This window comes from Carcharhinus amblyrhynchos, chromosome 12 (assembly GCF_965287045.1).
Source record: "Carcharhinus amblyrhynchos chromosome 12, sCarAmb.v2.hapA, whole genome shotgun sequence".
NCBI classification, from domain to species: domain Eukaryota; kingdom Metazoa; phylum Chordata; class Chondrichthyes; order Carcharhiniformes; family Carcharhinidae; genus Carcharhinus; species Carcharhinus amblyrhynchos.
In genome coordinates, this window is record NC_137335.1 from 59,175,876 (window position 1) to 59,193,464 (window position 17,589).

A 17,589-nucleotide genomic window follows, 5' to 3' on the forward strand; every position below is an offset into this window, starting at 1 on the left:
TTACCATTTAGACTGAAAATGTCAAAATTTCTGATGTCAAATGCACAATTTTGAATCAGTCATAAAAGAATACTGGATGATGTTTTACAATAGCCAACTGTGTTCTTTTTTAAAAAAGGACATTATTCTCAATGCTGAGGAGTGTTTAAGACATGGTCAGAAGGTAAAGTGTATGGTACACAAAAAGGAACTTCCTGCTAATGGTGTTTTTTTCTTAATTTCATACTTAAACAATTTGCGTTGAAGAATCGTAGAATTTTACAGCACAGAAAGAGGCCCTTTGACTCACTGCATCTGTGCCGGCCATCATGCACCTATCTGTTCTAATCCTGTTTTTGCAGCACTTGGTCAGTAGCTTTGCATTCTATGGTGTTTCAAGTGCACATCCAAATGCTTCTCAAAACAGAGAGTTCCCACATCTACCACACATTCAGGCAGTGAGTTCCGGATTCCCGCCACCCCCCCGGGTGAAAAAGATGTTCATCAGATCCCCTCTAAATCTCCTGCCCATTACCTTAAATCTATGCCCCCTAGTTATGGAGTTCTTGACTAAGAATTTCTCCCTATGTCTTTCATAATTTTGTACAATTGTCCCCCTCAGCCTTCTCTGCTCCAAGGAGAACAACCCCAGTCAAACCAGCCTCTCTTCATAGCTGAAACACTGTAACGCAGACAACATCCTGGTGAAGCTCCTCTGCATCCTTTCTAACGCAATCACATCATTCCTTCGTAGGGAAAGAAAAAATAAGCTATTTTAATCTCCATTTTGTTCACCTCAGGTAAATTCCCAAAGTTTGAATAAATGGTGAAATCTATTTTCTGAACTCAATCAATCATACTTCTGTCTAGTATCAAAACTGCAAAGACTGCATCTCTTCGTTGCATGCAAACATTACTTGTGGTCTTTGCCTCAAAATGAAAAGTAGATTATCGACCTTCAGCAAATGCATGGCTTTGACAAAATCTCAGCTACAACAAACAAATACTAAAGATGGACAGTTAACACCTCTAGTCAGGCCAAGCAGAGAAGTTGCAGGAAGATATTCTTAGCCACAGATTTTATTGCCCTTTTATGAAAAAGGTAATGGTCAAACATGTTATGGCATTCATCTCCACAAACACAACAGTAAAGAGAAAAGTTTACAATGCTGACATTTAGGAAAGTGTGGCCTTGCTAGTAGCAGTCATCTTAACATAGTGCAACATGACAGGCTTCAAGGACAACATTTTTTAAAATTTGTGTAACTAGACAGATTAATTTGTTGTTTTGGTGACAACCGTGCACAAAGATTATATGCAAAAGACCTGAGGAAACACTACCAAAATCATTGTTGGAGCTTTATTTTAGCAGCAGAGACACAATTGCAATTGCACAAAGATTTACACCAGATCTTATGTTCATGGTGGTGAATATGAGAGTTTCTCCGGGGTTCCCCACAGATCCTGGTAGTCTTTGGGGCAAGTGTAAGAACTTTCATATTCCACCATCTGCGGCATTGTGTTCTATTCATCCTACTCACTTCTAAATACATTTTCTTGAACACTTTGCATGATTCAAAGTCAATTTCTAATTAACCTGATTATTATTTTTTCAGCAGCATCCCAGCTCTGAAATTCTCACCAACAGTCACAGGATAAAACTGATTGAAACAAACCGCAGTCAATCTCACGTACAGACATTAAAGAAACTGCTGTACCAGGAAATAAACCTGGAATGGCTTATAATTGTACAATGGGTTAGATGCCAGTTCTTGAGTTGAGGATTTCAGAAGTGCCAGTCACATCAACAGATTCTGCTCAGTTCTGCTTTTTGGGCTGGGCTGCCATAAAGAGTGCTACCAAGCAGTAAATGGCCCCTCCAACCGTCAATGCCATTGTGGTCCTATATAGTAGTCGATCAGGGACGCCTCGCTTTAGATGTACAGGCAAACCATCTGGCTTCTGGAGAGCAAAGATGATAAAGGCTTGAAATTAACACAGACCCCAACATGTACATGTACACAAAATTAACACGACAATCGCACTCATAGAAAACGTCCGTTACCAACGTTCCCTCAATGTTATGTGGCTGTTCAGTAATCTGGAAGCTCTCACAGCTCTTGCTGTTTGCAAGTTAGCCCCTTTTAACTTACCATGTGCGTGCAGCCAACAAAAATATTTTAATGCCCCACACACAATAAAAAAAACATTTAGAGGGAACAGTAAACACATCCTTTGGGAATAGTAATCAATGTACTACTGATGGTCCTGCCAACTTTTATAGTTAGACAAGCACGGAAGTATCACAGTCCAAATAAATATTGAAGAGGGACGGGGAGTTGGGGGGCAGAGATTTCCAAATAAGTCTTTTAGATAATCTGATTTGAAAATAGATGAACTGAATTTCTGGGGTTTGATATAGGTTTACAATCTGGAGACATGTAAAGCAAAGCCAATCTCTGTCGTCTCAGCTATAACCGTTCTAGTTGCTGAAGAATGAGTAATTGCTTCTCTTTGCTTTATGGTGACTGTTTATTGGTTTAAGTATGCCTTTAAAATAGTGCCGTTTGAGCAATAAATGATCATAAATGTGGTCTCTTAATTTCAAAATGCGTGACACTGACAAATAGCAGGTATAGTTAATATAGAGGAATGCATAAAATAAAGGAAGACACTAATAAACTTGCCGAATGGACATGCCATTGGAAAATAAACTCTAATACAGATAAATTTAACATAGTACATTTTGTTTGGAAGAATAAGTATATACTCTTTGGAAAATAACAATCTAAATGAGGTAGAGAAGTAGAGGGATTTGGGATCCAGATATAGTTTAAAAATTCACAAATGCGGTTACGTGATGGGATCTGGCCCTTCACTTTTTTCGACCATCAGCGAGCGGAATGATACAGTGGAGAAAGCGACCACTGGGGCCAATGCCACTTGACAAAAACTGGACTGGAAAATCCTCCCCAATCTTTCTAACATTTCCTCCTCAATTATAAATTGACATGAGGTAAAATCTTTTTTATAAAGCGAATCATTAGCATTTGGAGAATATTGGCAAATAACAAGGTGTATGAACAAAGGGAATTAGATAAGTACTTGGAGAAAAAAAATTGCAGGGATATGGAGAAAGAGTAGGAAGTAGGAGTAACTGGATTGCTCCTTGAAAGAGCTAAAGCAGACTTGTTGGGCTGAATGGCCTCCTTCTGTGCTGTATATATCTATGAGTCTGAAAGCACAGATTATTAAAATCACAAAAAGCAAGCATAGCACTAAGGTTTATTTCTCAAGGAATAGAATTGGAAACGAGAACCATTATGTTAAACTTGCATAGAACCATGGTTAGACCAGTGAGCATTTCTGGCCTCCATATTCTAGAAAGGATTTAGAGACATTGAAGAAGTGAGGTGTTATACCAATTAGGAAAACAAATAGGTCTGAGATATTTTCTCTTGAAAAGATTGAAGGGTGATGTCATAGAGGTCTTTAAGATGATGAAAGCAATGCTAGGGTAGATTTTAGATAATAAAAGCAAAATACTGCAGATGCTGGAAATCTGAAATAAAATAAAATGGAAAAACTCAGCAGGTCTGGCCGCATCTGTGGAGAGAGAAACAGAGTTAACATGAAGGAAAGAAAAGGGGAATGTGTTGATAGAGTTACAGGTGGGAGGAGGTCCATGTGGACCATAAACACAACATGGGCCAATTATGCTGTCTGGCCTGTTTCTGGGCTGTAAGGATTGGTATTGCTCATTCCCTAGCCTGTTCCCAATTGCTAGTCTCTTTTACAGTCCTTACATGATCTTTCCAGCAGTGTCAAAACAAACTTATTCAGTAGCTGATAGAGAGCTTTGATGAAATCAGTATCCTGTGAAACCAGTTTCAGTGAGAGCACTTACAGCAACAAATACTAAAATAAGCCTGGGCTCAAACTTTAAAAGAAAGTGCACTTAGCAAGCCAAGAAAACAGTATTTCACAGTGGTGTGGTATTTACCATCTGAAGGCTAGTTATTGAAAATTTTCCATTTCTAAACAAAATTAAAACCAGCATCAAGAAGTTTACAAATCTCAATGTTACAATACAGGTTACAGCTCAGACCTGAAATTGACGAGAACTTCAATGTTCCCAAGAGATCTGTTTTAGTTTTGTGCTTGCCCAAATTCAATTTGTTGTCAATTATTTTGCCTCCTACAATCCCTCCAGTTAATCACCAACCTTCACAATTCCCATGGTTCACTTGGAGTGAGACTTGAACCTACAACCTTCACTCTGAGACAAAATGCGTCCCCAGAGCCTAACAAACACCTGTGGCTTACAACTGCAAAGGCGATTGTTTCAAAAGCTCTATTACGGTTTCTTTTAGAATAAGCCAAGAGCTAAACCTGGTGGGACCCAACCGTAACTGTTGACATACATCCTTGTAACAAAACTGTAGCTTCATACTCAGTTCTGTATTGCCTGATTAGTGTGTAGAACAATTCCACATCTGCACAGCTCTAAAGGAAGGTCATTATCACCATCAATTAGCACACCAGTCACTTTTCACAGGTTGCTGATTTTGAAGAAGAAAACCTTTAAAGAGTTATTTCAGAATAATGACCATCTGTCTGCAGTTTAAAAGGGTAGAAAATAATCATCCTCCAGAAGTTAGACATGAAATTTTGGCAAATTAAAACATCAACACCACAGGCAACTGAAGAAGAATTCAGCTATGGAGATTTCAGAGAACCCCCTACAGTTGTTCTTGAAGACAGGTATTATAATTGCTAAGCACTGAACAACAACACTGCAAAAAGCACCTAGTTGGCTGAAGAATGATTAAGAACCTGCAGTCTACTGTGCACATTGTTGAAATTGCATCCTGTACGATGTAGCTCAGTGATCTGTATTATGTCTTTTGGCTTGGTCTGCATTGAATAATAAGAAAAGTTTATATTAAATGTTCTCCTGCATTCAATTTGAACAAATGAGAAGGAAGGACAAGATAGATGTGTGGAAATACAGTGGTGTCCGATTGCAGTTAAAACGCAGACACATTGCAGGGGCATCCCATCTGATCTGGCCAAGGTCCAGACTCAATCCATGAAGTTTAAAGAACTATACTGAAACTTTAACCACTTAAGTTTCCTTTCATGAGGAAAAAAATCATTACATTTGCAAAAGAATTCTTACAACAGTAGACACATTTTTGCTTCATTTCTTTTAGAGCAACAGATAGACATCCTCAGTAACAACCACTACACAGCTACAGTTAGAATTTCACAAATATACAGGATAAAATGAACATGACTCGGGGGCGTGGGGGGGAGGGATCAGCTTATATCCAGGATGACTCCTTTATCATTTATAAAACACAACTAGATTGTCCTTATCCATAATGAAAAACATTTCAGAATTTAGATTCATACCTGAAAAATCTGCTGGAAATCAGGCACCTTATTCCGTCCTAAAAAGTGAACTCCACCTCCTTCCAATTCTGATACTGATTTTGTTGGAGTGGCAAAAATCATAGTAGGGGATTCTGTGGAAACCAGAGGCTTCAAGCCCTACATGAATGATTAAAAAAATGCAAAACGTTACTACACATTAACTATACTGTGCAATTTAAAGAAAAAGACAACAGATTCATTAGAGCAGGACTGTCAACATTTTGTCTACATGGTCATATCAGCACACATCATGGCAGGAAAGACAAAGATTTAAAGTCCACATACCTATGAATTTACATAAATTATGATGCTAACAGAACATAAATTTTGATTTGGTGTTTATCCACCAATAGAGCGAGGAGGAGCCCAAACCAATTTCATACACCCAACAAATCAGAAGACGACAAATAGGATCACATGGTATTGAGAGAGAAAAAACATAGAAAATTAGTGGAGTGGGCCATTCAGCCCTTCAATCCTACGCCACCATTCAAAATGGTCAAGCACTTTCAGTATCCCAATCCCACTTTCTCTCCATACCCCTTGATCCCTTTAGCCAGGAGAGCCATGTCCAGCTGCCTCTTGAACATATCTAACAACTGGCCCCAACAGCTTTCTATGATAGAGAATTCCACAGGTTCACACTAATTTCTTCCTCATCTCAGTCCTGAATGGCTTACTCCTTATTCTTAGACTGTGACCAGTAGTTCTGGACTTCCCCAACTTTTGGAATATTCTTTCCACATCTAGTCCCATCAGGATTTTATATATTTCTATGAGATCCCCTCTCAGTTTTTGAAATTCCAGTGAGTACTGGCCCAGTTGATCCAATCTCTCATCATATGACAGTCCTGCCATTCCAGGAATTAGTTTGGTGAACCTTTGCTGGACTCCCTCAAGAGCAAGAATGTCCTTCCTCTGACTAGGAGACCAAAACTGCACACAATACTCAAGATGTGGCCTCACCAAGGTTCTGTATAATTGTAGCAAGACATATTTACTCCTCTACTCAAATCCTCTTGCTGTGAAGGCCAGCATGTCATTAACTTTCCTCACTGCCTACTGTACCTGCATGCCAATCTTCAGCGACTGTTCCATCATGATACCCAAGTCATGTTGCACTTCCGCTTTTCCTAAACTGCCAGCATTTAGGTAATAATCTTCCTTCCTGTTTTTTGCCACCAAAGTGGATAACCTCACATTTATCCACATTATATTTCATTTGCCAAGTATTTGCCCACTCAGCCAGCCTGCCACTGCTTCCTGTCGGCCAACCAGTTTCCTACCCAAGTCAATACATTCCCCCAGTACCATGAGCTTTAACTTTGCTCGCTAATCTGTGTGTGGGATCTTGTCAAAAGCTTTTGAAAGTCCAGATACACAACATCCACTGATCTACAAGTTAGATTGCCCCCAGGCAGCGTCAGTGAATAGGAATTACTAGTCAGTCACACATGGCTATAGTGATGTTTATTTAGCAGCATGCACTAATTTTAATAGAAAACTACTTGAATAACCTTAAATAATACAGGCTGAAACAATTGTTCACATGTATATCTGTACTTCAAAAACATCTACCACCACTTGGTAACAAAGCAAAGCTCTGAGTTTTTCATTTTTGGTTGTGTCATTTATTCAACAAATGCACCAAAAAGGCTAAAATACAAGAATATAAACGTGAATGAATATTGAGATCACAAAGCCAACTAATACTCAATTTTATTTACTAGTCAGGTATGCAAGCTGATATATATATGGATTCCTAATGAGCAACTGCTCTAAGACCATGGATGGCCTTCCCTATCTTAAGGGACTCGTATGAAACAAAATTTGGCCCAAAATAAAATTCTACATATAATAAAATTATATTAGCTGAACAAAGTTACAACTTTTGGATGAATAGTCTGATTTACTCTCTAGCTAAGAGTCAGCGATATTTCCTTTGCTATATTTAAAATGACGCACCTCTGTTTCACCGTTGCCAGAACAAGAAACAGATCCAATGGCCCATGAAATCAATTCTGCTTTTGTTAACTTTGGCAGTTCTTTTTAATCCCAACTCCTTTCATTTTCTTTCTATATTCTGAATACTCTCTCACTTCAAAAGTAACTATCTCTGTCTTTTAAATAGTAATTAGCTTTGCATTTATAGTCCTTTGAAGCAGTGCATTCCAAGGTCTCAATCTTTAAGACTGAATTTGCCCCGGATTTACTTTTAAACAGTTCAGTTCCTATTCAAGGTCATCATCATCGCTTGCTCAGAATTTTCCACTGAACAGAAGAATCAATTCCTCTATCCACTGTCAAACAATAGCCTTCACAGAGCCACACTGACCCTTTCAAATCATTTTACACATTTCTAAATTGGGATTCAAAAAACAGGAGAAATGAGTCACTCAAGTAGAGGAAATGAGCCATTTATTGCATTGCATAATGAAAGGCCACCTTTAAAAGGAATATTCCAAATGGGACATTTTCAGATTTAATTGGAGAGACTCAATAGTGAATCAAATAGTTTGTACAACTAACCCATTCTGTTGTAAAAGAAAAACTGGTGTTTCACGTTTAGTTAAACGTTACTTATTCTGATCTGTCATGTATCGCCTCCCCTCACATTTACGACACTGTTTTATTGTGAAGAAAGTGAGATTGCAACATTCAATGCATATCGATGATACCTACAGCAGGATTGCTCAAATTTTCCTCAAATATCCAAAAGATGTGCCAGTTCTTTGCAATCACTTCAAAAAAGATTGAACAATGCATGCAGATTAAGTAGATAGATCAAAGAAGAAAGACTTAAATGTTAGGCTTTGCCATATTCTCAATGAACGATACATCTGAAACACTGGCAAGGATTTTGCAATAGTAACAACAGTGGAACTGTCAGCATTCACCTTTAATACTGTTCTGAAGCTGACAGCAGCTTCTGGGGTCTGCACATGTACAGTTAAATGGGGAAATTCAGAGGCTGCAGTCAGTGCGGTGACACTTTCCCAAAAGGATCAATGTTGAAGTTCACACAGATTACAATCAAATAGAAAACCCTAAACCAACAAAAACTTGCCCTTTAGTCCCACTGTAAAAACCCTTGAAAGTTAGACCTTAACGAAAGAGGTCTCTGTGTTAATAATATACCGAGTTAATTTTTACAGGAGAGCTTCACAAATCCTAAAAAAACTTCACATTTGTTGAATGTTTTTATCTTAATGGGGAAAAAAAAGTTTCAAAACTATATTTTTTGAAAAAGTTTATCTTTTTCAAAAAAGCATCCATCTCAGTCCCATATATATGGCCAAGAATTTATTTTGCTCTCTGCAAGAGAAATGGACTGTAAAATTCAAGTACAGGGGTGTATTTTACCTCCTAATTTGCTGTCTGTGAGAATACTTCAATGTGATTATCTGTTTACCCTGTCTGATTACTTTGTTGCCTGGACATCTCTTTGCCACAGGCCCAGAATTAAAATCTGGAAAGAGGAAATCCATGCTACAGAGATCTTTGTGAGTAGCTTTGTTCAATGAGTGCTATCGCTTTGCTGCTGACTGCAAACTCCATGCGATAACTTTTTTGTTTGAACAGTTAAAGATATTTACAGGCTTCTTATTAAATTAAATTCATAGGTGCAGACCAAGACTTTCATAGGTAATTATAACTTTAACAGATTGTCATTTTTTTAATGCTCATAAATGATTAAGATTATAACTACCTACAAGCTAATTTATAAACTCCTGAAGAATAAATCTGAATATCAAAAGCATCTTTGCCATCTCATTAAACGCATCTTTTGCTGCCCAAGAGACAAACAGCAGCCTAAGTGGCAATAAAACGTGCCTTTTTGCCTGACATCATACCGAGATACGGGAAAAGGATGCAGAATGGAGTAACCATCAAAAATACAAAGCTTCATTTAAATTTTACAGTCCATTTCTAACTCATGCATGTCAGCCTGAATGGCAGTGGTTTTCCAGTACATCACAACTCTTCAACATACATATACAGCAATGTGTTCTTCCCCAACAGTAATCTGGATTCATTCATCCAGTAATCTGGAATAATAAGGGGGATCAGGGATTATGGGGAAAAGGCAGGAGAATGGGGATAAGAAAAACATCAGTCATGATTGAATGGCGGAGCAGACTCGATGGGCCGAGTGGCCTAATTCTGTTTCTATGTCTTGTAGTGTTATAAACTCCAATCAAATTTCCTCATTTTCAACAAATCCGTATTGGATATCATGTTAAAACTTACAAAATGCTTTTACACAAACCAAGAGAAATCCAAGTTTTATAGGGATCAAAAATACCAAAGAAATTACAACATAGATTGAAGTCATTTGTCCTCATATTCCTTAGTTCACCAAGAATCCAAAAATCTATAAATCTCTACCTTGAATATACTCAATAATTGAGCATCTATGCATCCCTGAGCTATGAAATTTTGCAAATTCACAACACTGAGTGAAGAAATTTCCCATCTCAGCTCTAATTTTTTTTCTTTATTTCTCAAATATCAACATGCCTACTGCTCTATCACCCACCCACACTTTGGCAAATCAGACCACAAAGCTGTGCTCCTGCTCCTGGCTTACAAGCAAAAACTGAACAACAAAGAAAGTCATGCAATGTTGGTCTGAGGAATCGGATGATCTCCTATGGGGCTGCTTGGAGTCAGTAGACTGGTCAGTATTTAAAAACTCTGCAACCAGCCTGAACGAATACACTACTACAGTAACTGAGTTCATCAGTAAGTGTGTAGAAGACTGTGTGCCAAAGAAGCAAATCTGTGTGTTCCCCAACTGTAAAACATGGATGAACAGGGATATCCATTGCTTGCTGAAGTCCAGGTCTGAAGCGTTCACGTCAGGTGACACTGACCTATACAAGATAAGATCCAAGGATATCCAAAGATGCCAAAGACAATAGCAGACCAAGTTAGAGTCCCAAGCTAACCACACTGACCCCACCGACTATAGCAAGGTCTGCCGCACATAACAGGCTACAAGATGAAGGCATGTAAAATCGCTGGCCCCAACGCACCTCTCCCTTATGAGCTCAATGCATTCTACGCCTATTTTAAGCAAGAGGTCAGTGTGAGCAAGCCTTCCACCCTGGAAGCCCCGTATAAACCTGTATCTGGGGTCACCATTGCAGATATCAGAGCAGCTTTCTCGAAGGTCAACCCATAGAAAGCAACTGACCTGGATGGGGTACCCGGAGTGCACTCAGATCCTGCGTGCATCAGTTGGCGGGGGTATTCACAGTTATCTTCAATCTTTCTTTACAACAATTTGAGGTCCCTATCTACTTCAAGAAGATGACCATTATCCTGGCACCTAAGAAAAACCACGCAGTGTGCCGTAATGACTATCAGCCAGTTGTTCCGACATCCATCATTACGAAGTGCTTCAAAAGGTTAGTCATGGCACGAATCAATTCCAGCCTCCCGGACTACCTGGAACCACTACAGTTTGCCTACCACCGCAACAGGTCCACAGCAGACACCATTTCCCTGGCCCTGCACTTAATCCTGGGATACCTAGATAACAAGGACACCTATGTCAGACTCATAGTTTATTGACTCCAGATCAGCCTTCAACACTATTATTCCCACAAAATTCATTTCCAAACGCCGTGGTCTGGGCCTCGGCATCGCCCTCTGCCACTGGATCCTGAATTTCCTAACTAACAGCCCACAATCAGTAAGGATAGGCAACAATACCTCCTCCACAATACCAGTGCCCCACAGGGCTGTGTTCTCAGCCCCCTACTAAACTCCTTATCCACCTATGACTGAGTGCCCAAATTCCCCTCCAATTCAATTTTAAAGTTTGCTGACAACACCACTGTTGTGGGTCGGATCTCAAACAATGACGAGACAGAGTATAGGAATGAGACAGAGAATCTGGTGAACTGCTGCGGCAACAATAATCTCTCCCTCAATGTCAACAAATCAAAGGAGATTGTCATCAACTTCAGGAAGCATAAAGGAGAACATGCCCCTGCCTACGTCAAAGGGCCGATAGTAGTCATGATGTGGATATGCCGGCGTTGGAATGGGGTAAACACAGTAAAAAGCCTGACAACACCAGGTTTAAGTCCAACCGATTTATTTGATAGTACACTCACTAGCTTTCGGGGTTAGTCCCTTCGTCACGCTTTTTACTGTGTTTACATCAACGGGGACAAAGTAGAAAGGGTCGAGAACTTCAAGTTTTGAGGTGTCCAGATCACCAACAACCTGTCCTGATCGCCCCATGCTGACACTATAGTTAAAAAAGCCCACCAATGCCTCTATTTATCAGAAGACTAAGGAAATTTGCCATGTCAGCTGTGACTGTCACCAAATTTTGCAGTAGGAAGTCTCACAACACCAGATTAAAGACCAACAAGTTTATTTGGTACCTGGCGTTGTGATACTTTTTACTGTGCTTACCCCAGTCCAACACCGGCATCTCCTCATCATGACCAACTTTTGCACCACAGAAAGCATTCTTTCTGGTTTTGTCACAGCTTGGTGTGGTTCCTGCTCTGCCCAAGACCACAAGGAACGATAAAAGGTCATGAATGTAGCCCAATCCATCACGCAAACCAGCCTCCCATTCATTGACTCTGCCTCAGCATAATTAAGGACCTCACACATCCCAGACATTCTATCTTCCATCTTTTTCTTTCGGGAAAAATTAAAAAGTCTGAGGTCCGACTCAAAAACAGCTTCTTCCCTGCTGCTGTCAGACTTTTGAATGGACCTACCTTGCGATAAGTTGCTCTACACCCTAGCTATGACTGTAACATTACATTCTGTATTCTCTGCTTTTCTTCCCTATGAATGGTATGTTTTGTCTGTATGGCACACGAGAAACAAAACTTTTCACTGAATATTAGTACATGTGACAAAAAATAAATCAAATCCAATAAGCAGCCAACCACTTATTCTGAGTCTGTGACCTCATGTTCTGGATTCCAAACCAAAGGAAACATCATCACAGCAGCTACTTATCAAATATGTTTCTTTATTCCAAATTCCAGGAAATATAGACCTAGCTCACTCAACTCTCCTCTTATAGATCAATCCATTCATCCCAGGAACCAACACAGTGGACCTTCATCAAACTCCCTTCCTCCAAAGTATATCCTACCTTAGGTAAGGAGACCAAAACTATATACAGTTTTCCAGATGTGGTCTCATCAAGACCCTTTATGATTGTAGGACTTCTTCACACCAACATTCCAAATCCTTTACAATAAAGGCTGACATATCATTTGCCTTCCTAATTATTTATTGTATCTGCATGTTAATTTTCAGTGATTTGCGTACATAGTAACTCAGGTCCCTCCGAACACCAACACTTCCCAGTATCAAATTATTTAAGAATTCTTGCTTTGCTATTTTTCTCAAAGTGGATAATTTCATGATACTCCACACTGTATTCCACCAGTATTGGTTTTGCTCACTCAGCCTATCCACATCCATTTGCTGTCTCTTTGAATCATCCTCTCAGATTACTTCTTCACCCAACTTTGTATCATCTGTAAATGTGGATACACTACACATTTTCTTCTAATCCTATCCAGCCATCTCTAAAGTGCAAACATGGCATGTACAAGATCAAGGTGGTCTCATCAGCAACTGTCCCCAAATGATGAACAACCCATCACTCTTCCTGCACTCGCTTTCAAAACAACCCAGTTAGGACATTCAGGTGAAAGAAATTTCCATTTTCCTCCCTCAGGACATCCTAAAACACTTGCAGTCAATAAAGTGTAGTCACTGTTGTAAAGTTGGAGAGTTGACAGCCTGACTGCAGCAAAATCCCAAAGCAAACAATCTACTTAAGATAAATTTTAGCCTGGGCCAGGGCAACTCTTTCACATGTCTGATTTTTCACCCAAGAGGGCAGATATCTATTGCCCATCCCTGACCCATTTAAGAGTCAACCACATTGCTGTGGATTGGGAGTCAGGACAGCAGATTTTCCTCCCTTAAGGACATTCGTGAACCAGAATTTTTTTTTTACAATCAATGGTTTCAAGGTCATCATTAGACTTTTAATTCCAGATTTTAATTCACATTTCGCCATCTGCCATGGTGGGATTCAATCCAAATCCACAGAGCATTGCCTAGGTCTCTGGATTACTAGTCAAGTGACAATACTACTACACTATTGCCCTCAGAATCAGAGGTGAAAACTGCCATAACTTCGCTGTGGATGACATCAAGGATGGTAGGGCTAAGCCAGGGCGACCCCAAAACTGGCCACTCTTCCACAGCAATGAGCCATCAATAACCGAGTATTACAAGGTGGCACATTCCAAGGTCTCGGCCTACTTCCTGGGGCATGCACTAAAATTTGAAAGTGACAGAGGCCATGAACGCTCAATAAGGAAAGGCCACTGTCCAAAGCCCTCCGGCCTTAATGTAACAAGGGGCTGGAAGCCATGTAAAATTTCTCAGGCTGTTAGGTTTGACATGAAATTATTGTAAATGCAACTGATAGTTGTAAAGTGTGGCAAGACATCATAGAGTGTCACATATTTTACTGAAAGAAACTGTTTAGAGCAGCAAAGTGGTATAGTATTTAGCACTGCTGCCTCACAGCATTAGGGTCTTGGGTTCAATTCCAGCCTCAGGACACTGTCCATGCGGAGCCTGCACATTCTCCCCATGTCTGCATGGATTTCCTCCGGGTGCTCCAGTCTCCTGCCACACTCCAAAGATGTGCAGGTTAGAGGGATTGACTATGCTGAATTGCCCGAGTGTCCGGGGATGACATGGAGATGCCGGCGTTGGAATGCGGTAAACACACTAAGAAGTCTCACAACACCAGGTTAAACTCCAATAGGTTTATTTTGATAGCAAACGCCACTAGTTTTCGGGGCTTTGCCCCTTCATCCCCACTCACCTGACGAAGGGGCAAAGCCCCAAAAACTAGTGGCGTTGGCATCTCAAATAAATCTGTTGCACTTTAACCTAGTGTTCTGAGACTTCTTATTATGTCACGGTAAACGTGAGGTTACGGGGATAGGGTCTGGGTGGATTGTCGGTGCAGGCTTGATGAGCTGAATGGCCTCCTTCCGCAACGTAGGAGTTCTGTGATTTGCTTTGCATTTTATGCATTGAATTGCACTGTTATGTCATACAATTTTTTTCTATAACTGGAGGGGAGGAAGGGGGAAGAGGCCGAGGTGACCTTGGTTCTGAGCGGTGGCGCCCTGCTTCCCCGTGTGCCTGGGCTCTGTCCCGGTGACCGTGTCAGAGGCTGAGGCTCTGCTCCGGCAAGGTCAAGCCGGGCAGCGCGGCCTTCACAACAGCGCGGCGGCCACCACTGCCGCCGCGGACAGTCAGCCATTCCCCCGGTCCCGTGCTCCTACCTGCGGGCAGTAGGCAGCCGGCCCGGCCCCGGCGCTCAGCCGCTGTGTGAAGCCGTTGAACCTGTAGTACATGACTGGAGGTCTCCTTCCCCGCGGCTCCTGCGACAGAAAGAACCCCCACCCGCTGGGGTCCATCCCCATCCGGTCGCCGCCGACAGGCATCATCACAGGTGTCTCCGCACCGCCTGACTGTGTCTGATTTCCATAAAGAGAACGCCCCCCACTCTGTGGTGGAAAATGGGGCAGTTTATGTTTTACAGGTTGAATAGGACAAAAGGTGATGTTTTTTTTTCTCCTTTATCCACTGAAGCTGCTGTGTTGAATCCAATAAATTTGAAGGAGAGGTGACTGCAAGGTAAGTGGCTAATTGACAGCTGCAGGGGAGGTTGGAGATGTTGTTTATGTTGAGTTTAGGGATATGCACCACCTCACTCACACTTATCTTTCAATGTGAGGCTAATATAGAGGTTTCTAATCTATGTTTTTTTTGTTCATGAAAGCTTACCAATCAAAACAATTCAATCTGTCCTAAAGAATCAAAAAAAAAGAAAATGCTGGAAAACATTAGCAGGTCTGACAGCATCTGTAGAGAGACAATAGAGCAAACAAAATCTTGACTTGAAATGTTAGCTCTATTCTTGCTCCACAGACACTGTCAGACCTGCTGAGATTTTTTATCATTTTCTGTTTTTTTTTCAGATTCCAGCATTATTTGGCCCAAAGAATGTTTGCCAAATAATCATAGGATGGTCAGAACACCAAAGAACATCATTTGCCCATTATTTCTCTATTTTGGCCCTCCAAATCAGCAAGAAGTCACCTGGTACCATTGCCCTACCTCCCGATAGGTCTGGAGTTGTTTTCCTTCTCCAGTAATGACCCAATTTCCTTTTGAATGCCTCTGTTGAAGGTGTATTCACCACACCACCACACTCTGAGACAGTACATTCCAGATCCTGACCACTCGTTGCTTTGGAAAGGTTTTATTTAGTCATGTTTGCCTCTTGTGTCAATTACCTTAAATCTGGTACTTGACTCTTCTATCAGTGAGAATAGTTCATCCTTATCTTTCTAGACCCTTCCTGATTTTGTATACCCCTATCAAATTTCCTCTCAGACTCTTCTGCTTCCAGGAATACAGTCCTAATTTTCCAAACTATCTATGTAACTTTTAATAATTTCTCAATAATTTTTTCTACAACCTTTTGAATGCCTTCATATATTTCTTAAAAGTGTGGTCCCCAGAACTGGAAGCAGTATTCCTGTTGAGGCCAAACTAATGATTTATACAGGTTTAACATAACTTCCATGCTTTTGTACCCTATGCCTCTGTTGATAAAGCCCAGGAAGCCATAGAATCCCTACAGTGCAGAAGGAGCCCATTGCATCTACGTCATTTGTTCTTAACAAATACATATTAGCTTTTCTTTAAATAACCTGCTCTAAATAAAGAATTATTTTCTTTAAATAATCCAAGTACTATTTTGGCTTTGTCCAGATTATTAGCCAGAATAATCCAGCTCCACCCCCACACCATCCCCCCTCTCAGATTTCCCCTTGATGGGACTGCAATCCATTGAAATTGCCGTTCATTTAGCTGGGACCAAAAAAACTTACTGGCATGAAGGACTGGAAAATTTCAGCAGCACAGTGGTTAGCACTGCTGCTTCACAGCTCCAGGGACCTGGGTTCAATTTCCGGCTGGGGTCACTGTCTGTGTGGAGTTTCACATTCTCCCTGTGTCTGCGTGGGTTTCCTCCGGGTGCTCCGGTTTCCACTCACTGTCCAAAGATGTGCAGCCATGCTAAATTGCCCCTTAGTGTCCTGGGTTGTGTAGGTTAGAGGGATTAGTTGGTAATATATGGGGATAGGACCTGGGCGAGATTGTGATCGGTGCAGACACAATGGGCCGAATGGCCTCTTTCTGCACTGTAGGGTTTCTATGATTTCTATCTCTGAAAGCCCCTCTTCTCCCCTCCCCTGCGCTGTTCTGCCTGCATTGCGTCAAGGTTGAACTGACTGAGATGTAGTTGCTGGATGTATCTTTGAACAAGGATGTAATATTTGCAATTCTCCAGGCCTCTGGCACCTGCCTGACTCTAAGGGAGATTGGAAAACTATGGCCTGCGTCTGTGCAATACCTTGTACCCAGGAATATTTAATACCCAGTCATTCTCTTCTTTGAGCCATGTCTTTGTTATCATCACAACATGTTCTATGTGTTTATCTGTACCTCCAACATTATTAACCACACTCTGTGCATTCACATACAAGCGCTGTAATCCTAATTTAAACTATTACTTTCCCTTTTATGCTGAACCAACCTAATACTTTACCAAACCTTACTAAAGCACTCTAATCGAAAAGTACATTTTCAGCAGCAGATGGCAATACAACAATTGTTTCAGTTGAATCAATATAATGTACTTTTCATAACCATGTCTTTGAGCTGATTATGAATAATCATATTTTTCTGTACAATTTAATGAAAACTAGTAAGCTCTAAATAAGCGAGTCATGTACTTGCTCAGAACTTGTGAAGAGTACATTTTAGTTAAGGGAACATGGCAGTGAAGTGGTAATGTCATTGGACTAGCTATCTAAAGTCCCAGACTAAAGCTTTGGGAACATAAATTCTGGAATATAAACCTGGAATCAGGTGAGACTACTATTCATTTTTGTGAAAATGTGTCTAGTTCACTAAAGTTCTTTAGAGAAGGAAATCTGCCATCCTTATCTAGTCTGGTGTACATACGACTCCCAACCCATAGCAATGTGGTTAATTCTTAACTGCCCTCTG

The 17,589-nt window shown here is 40.6% G+C and overlaps 1 protein-coding gene across 1 annotated transcript; it reads right to left on the reverse strand.

The window, feature by feature from the left end:
• Nucleotides 1-1,325: 1,325 nt before the first annotated feature.
• On the reverse strand, nt 1,326-14,935 carry cox7a2l (cytochrome c oxidase subunit 7A2 like). The gene is made up of 3 exons (XM_080200606.1): nt 14,790-14,935; nt 5,398-5,535; nt 1,326-1,941 (listed from the first exon to the last, which is right to left on the reverse strand). Exons 1-3 carry the CDS (start codon nt 14,928-14,930, stop codon nt 1,798-1,800), a joined length of 423 nt encoding a protein of 140 aa, XP_080056732.1. The 5' UTR covers nt 14,931-14,935; the 3' UTR covers nt 1,326-1,797.
• Between the last annotated feature and the right edge of the window lie 2,654 nt (nt 14,936-17,589).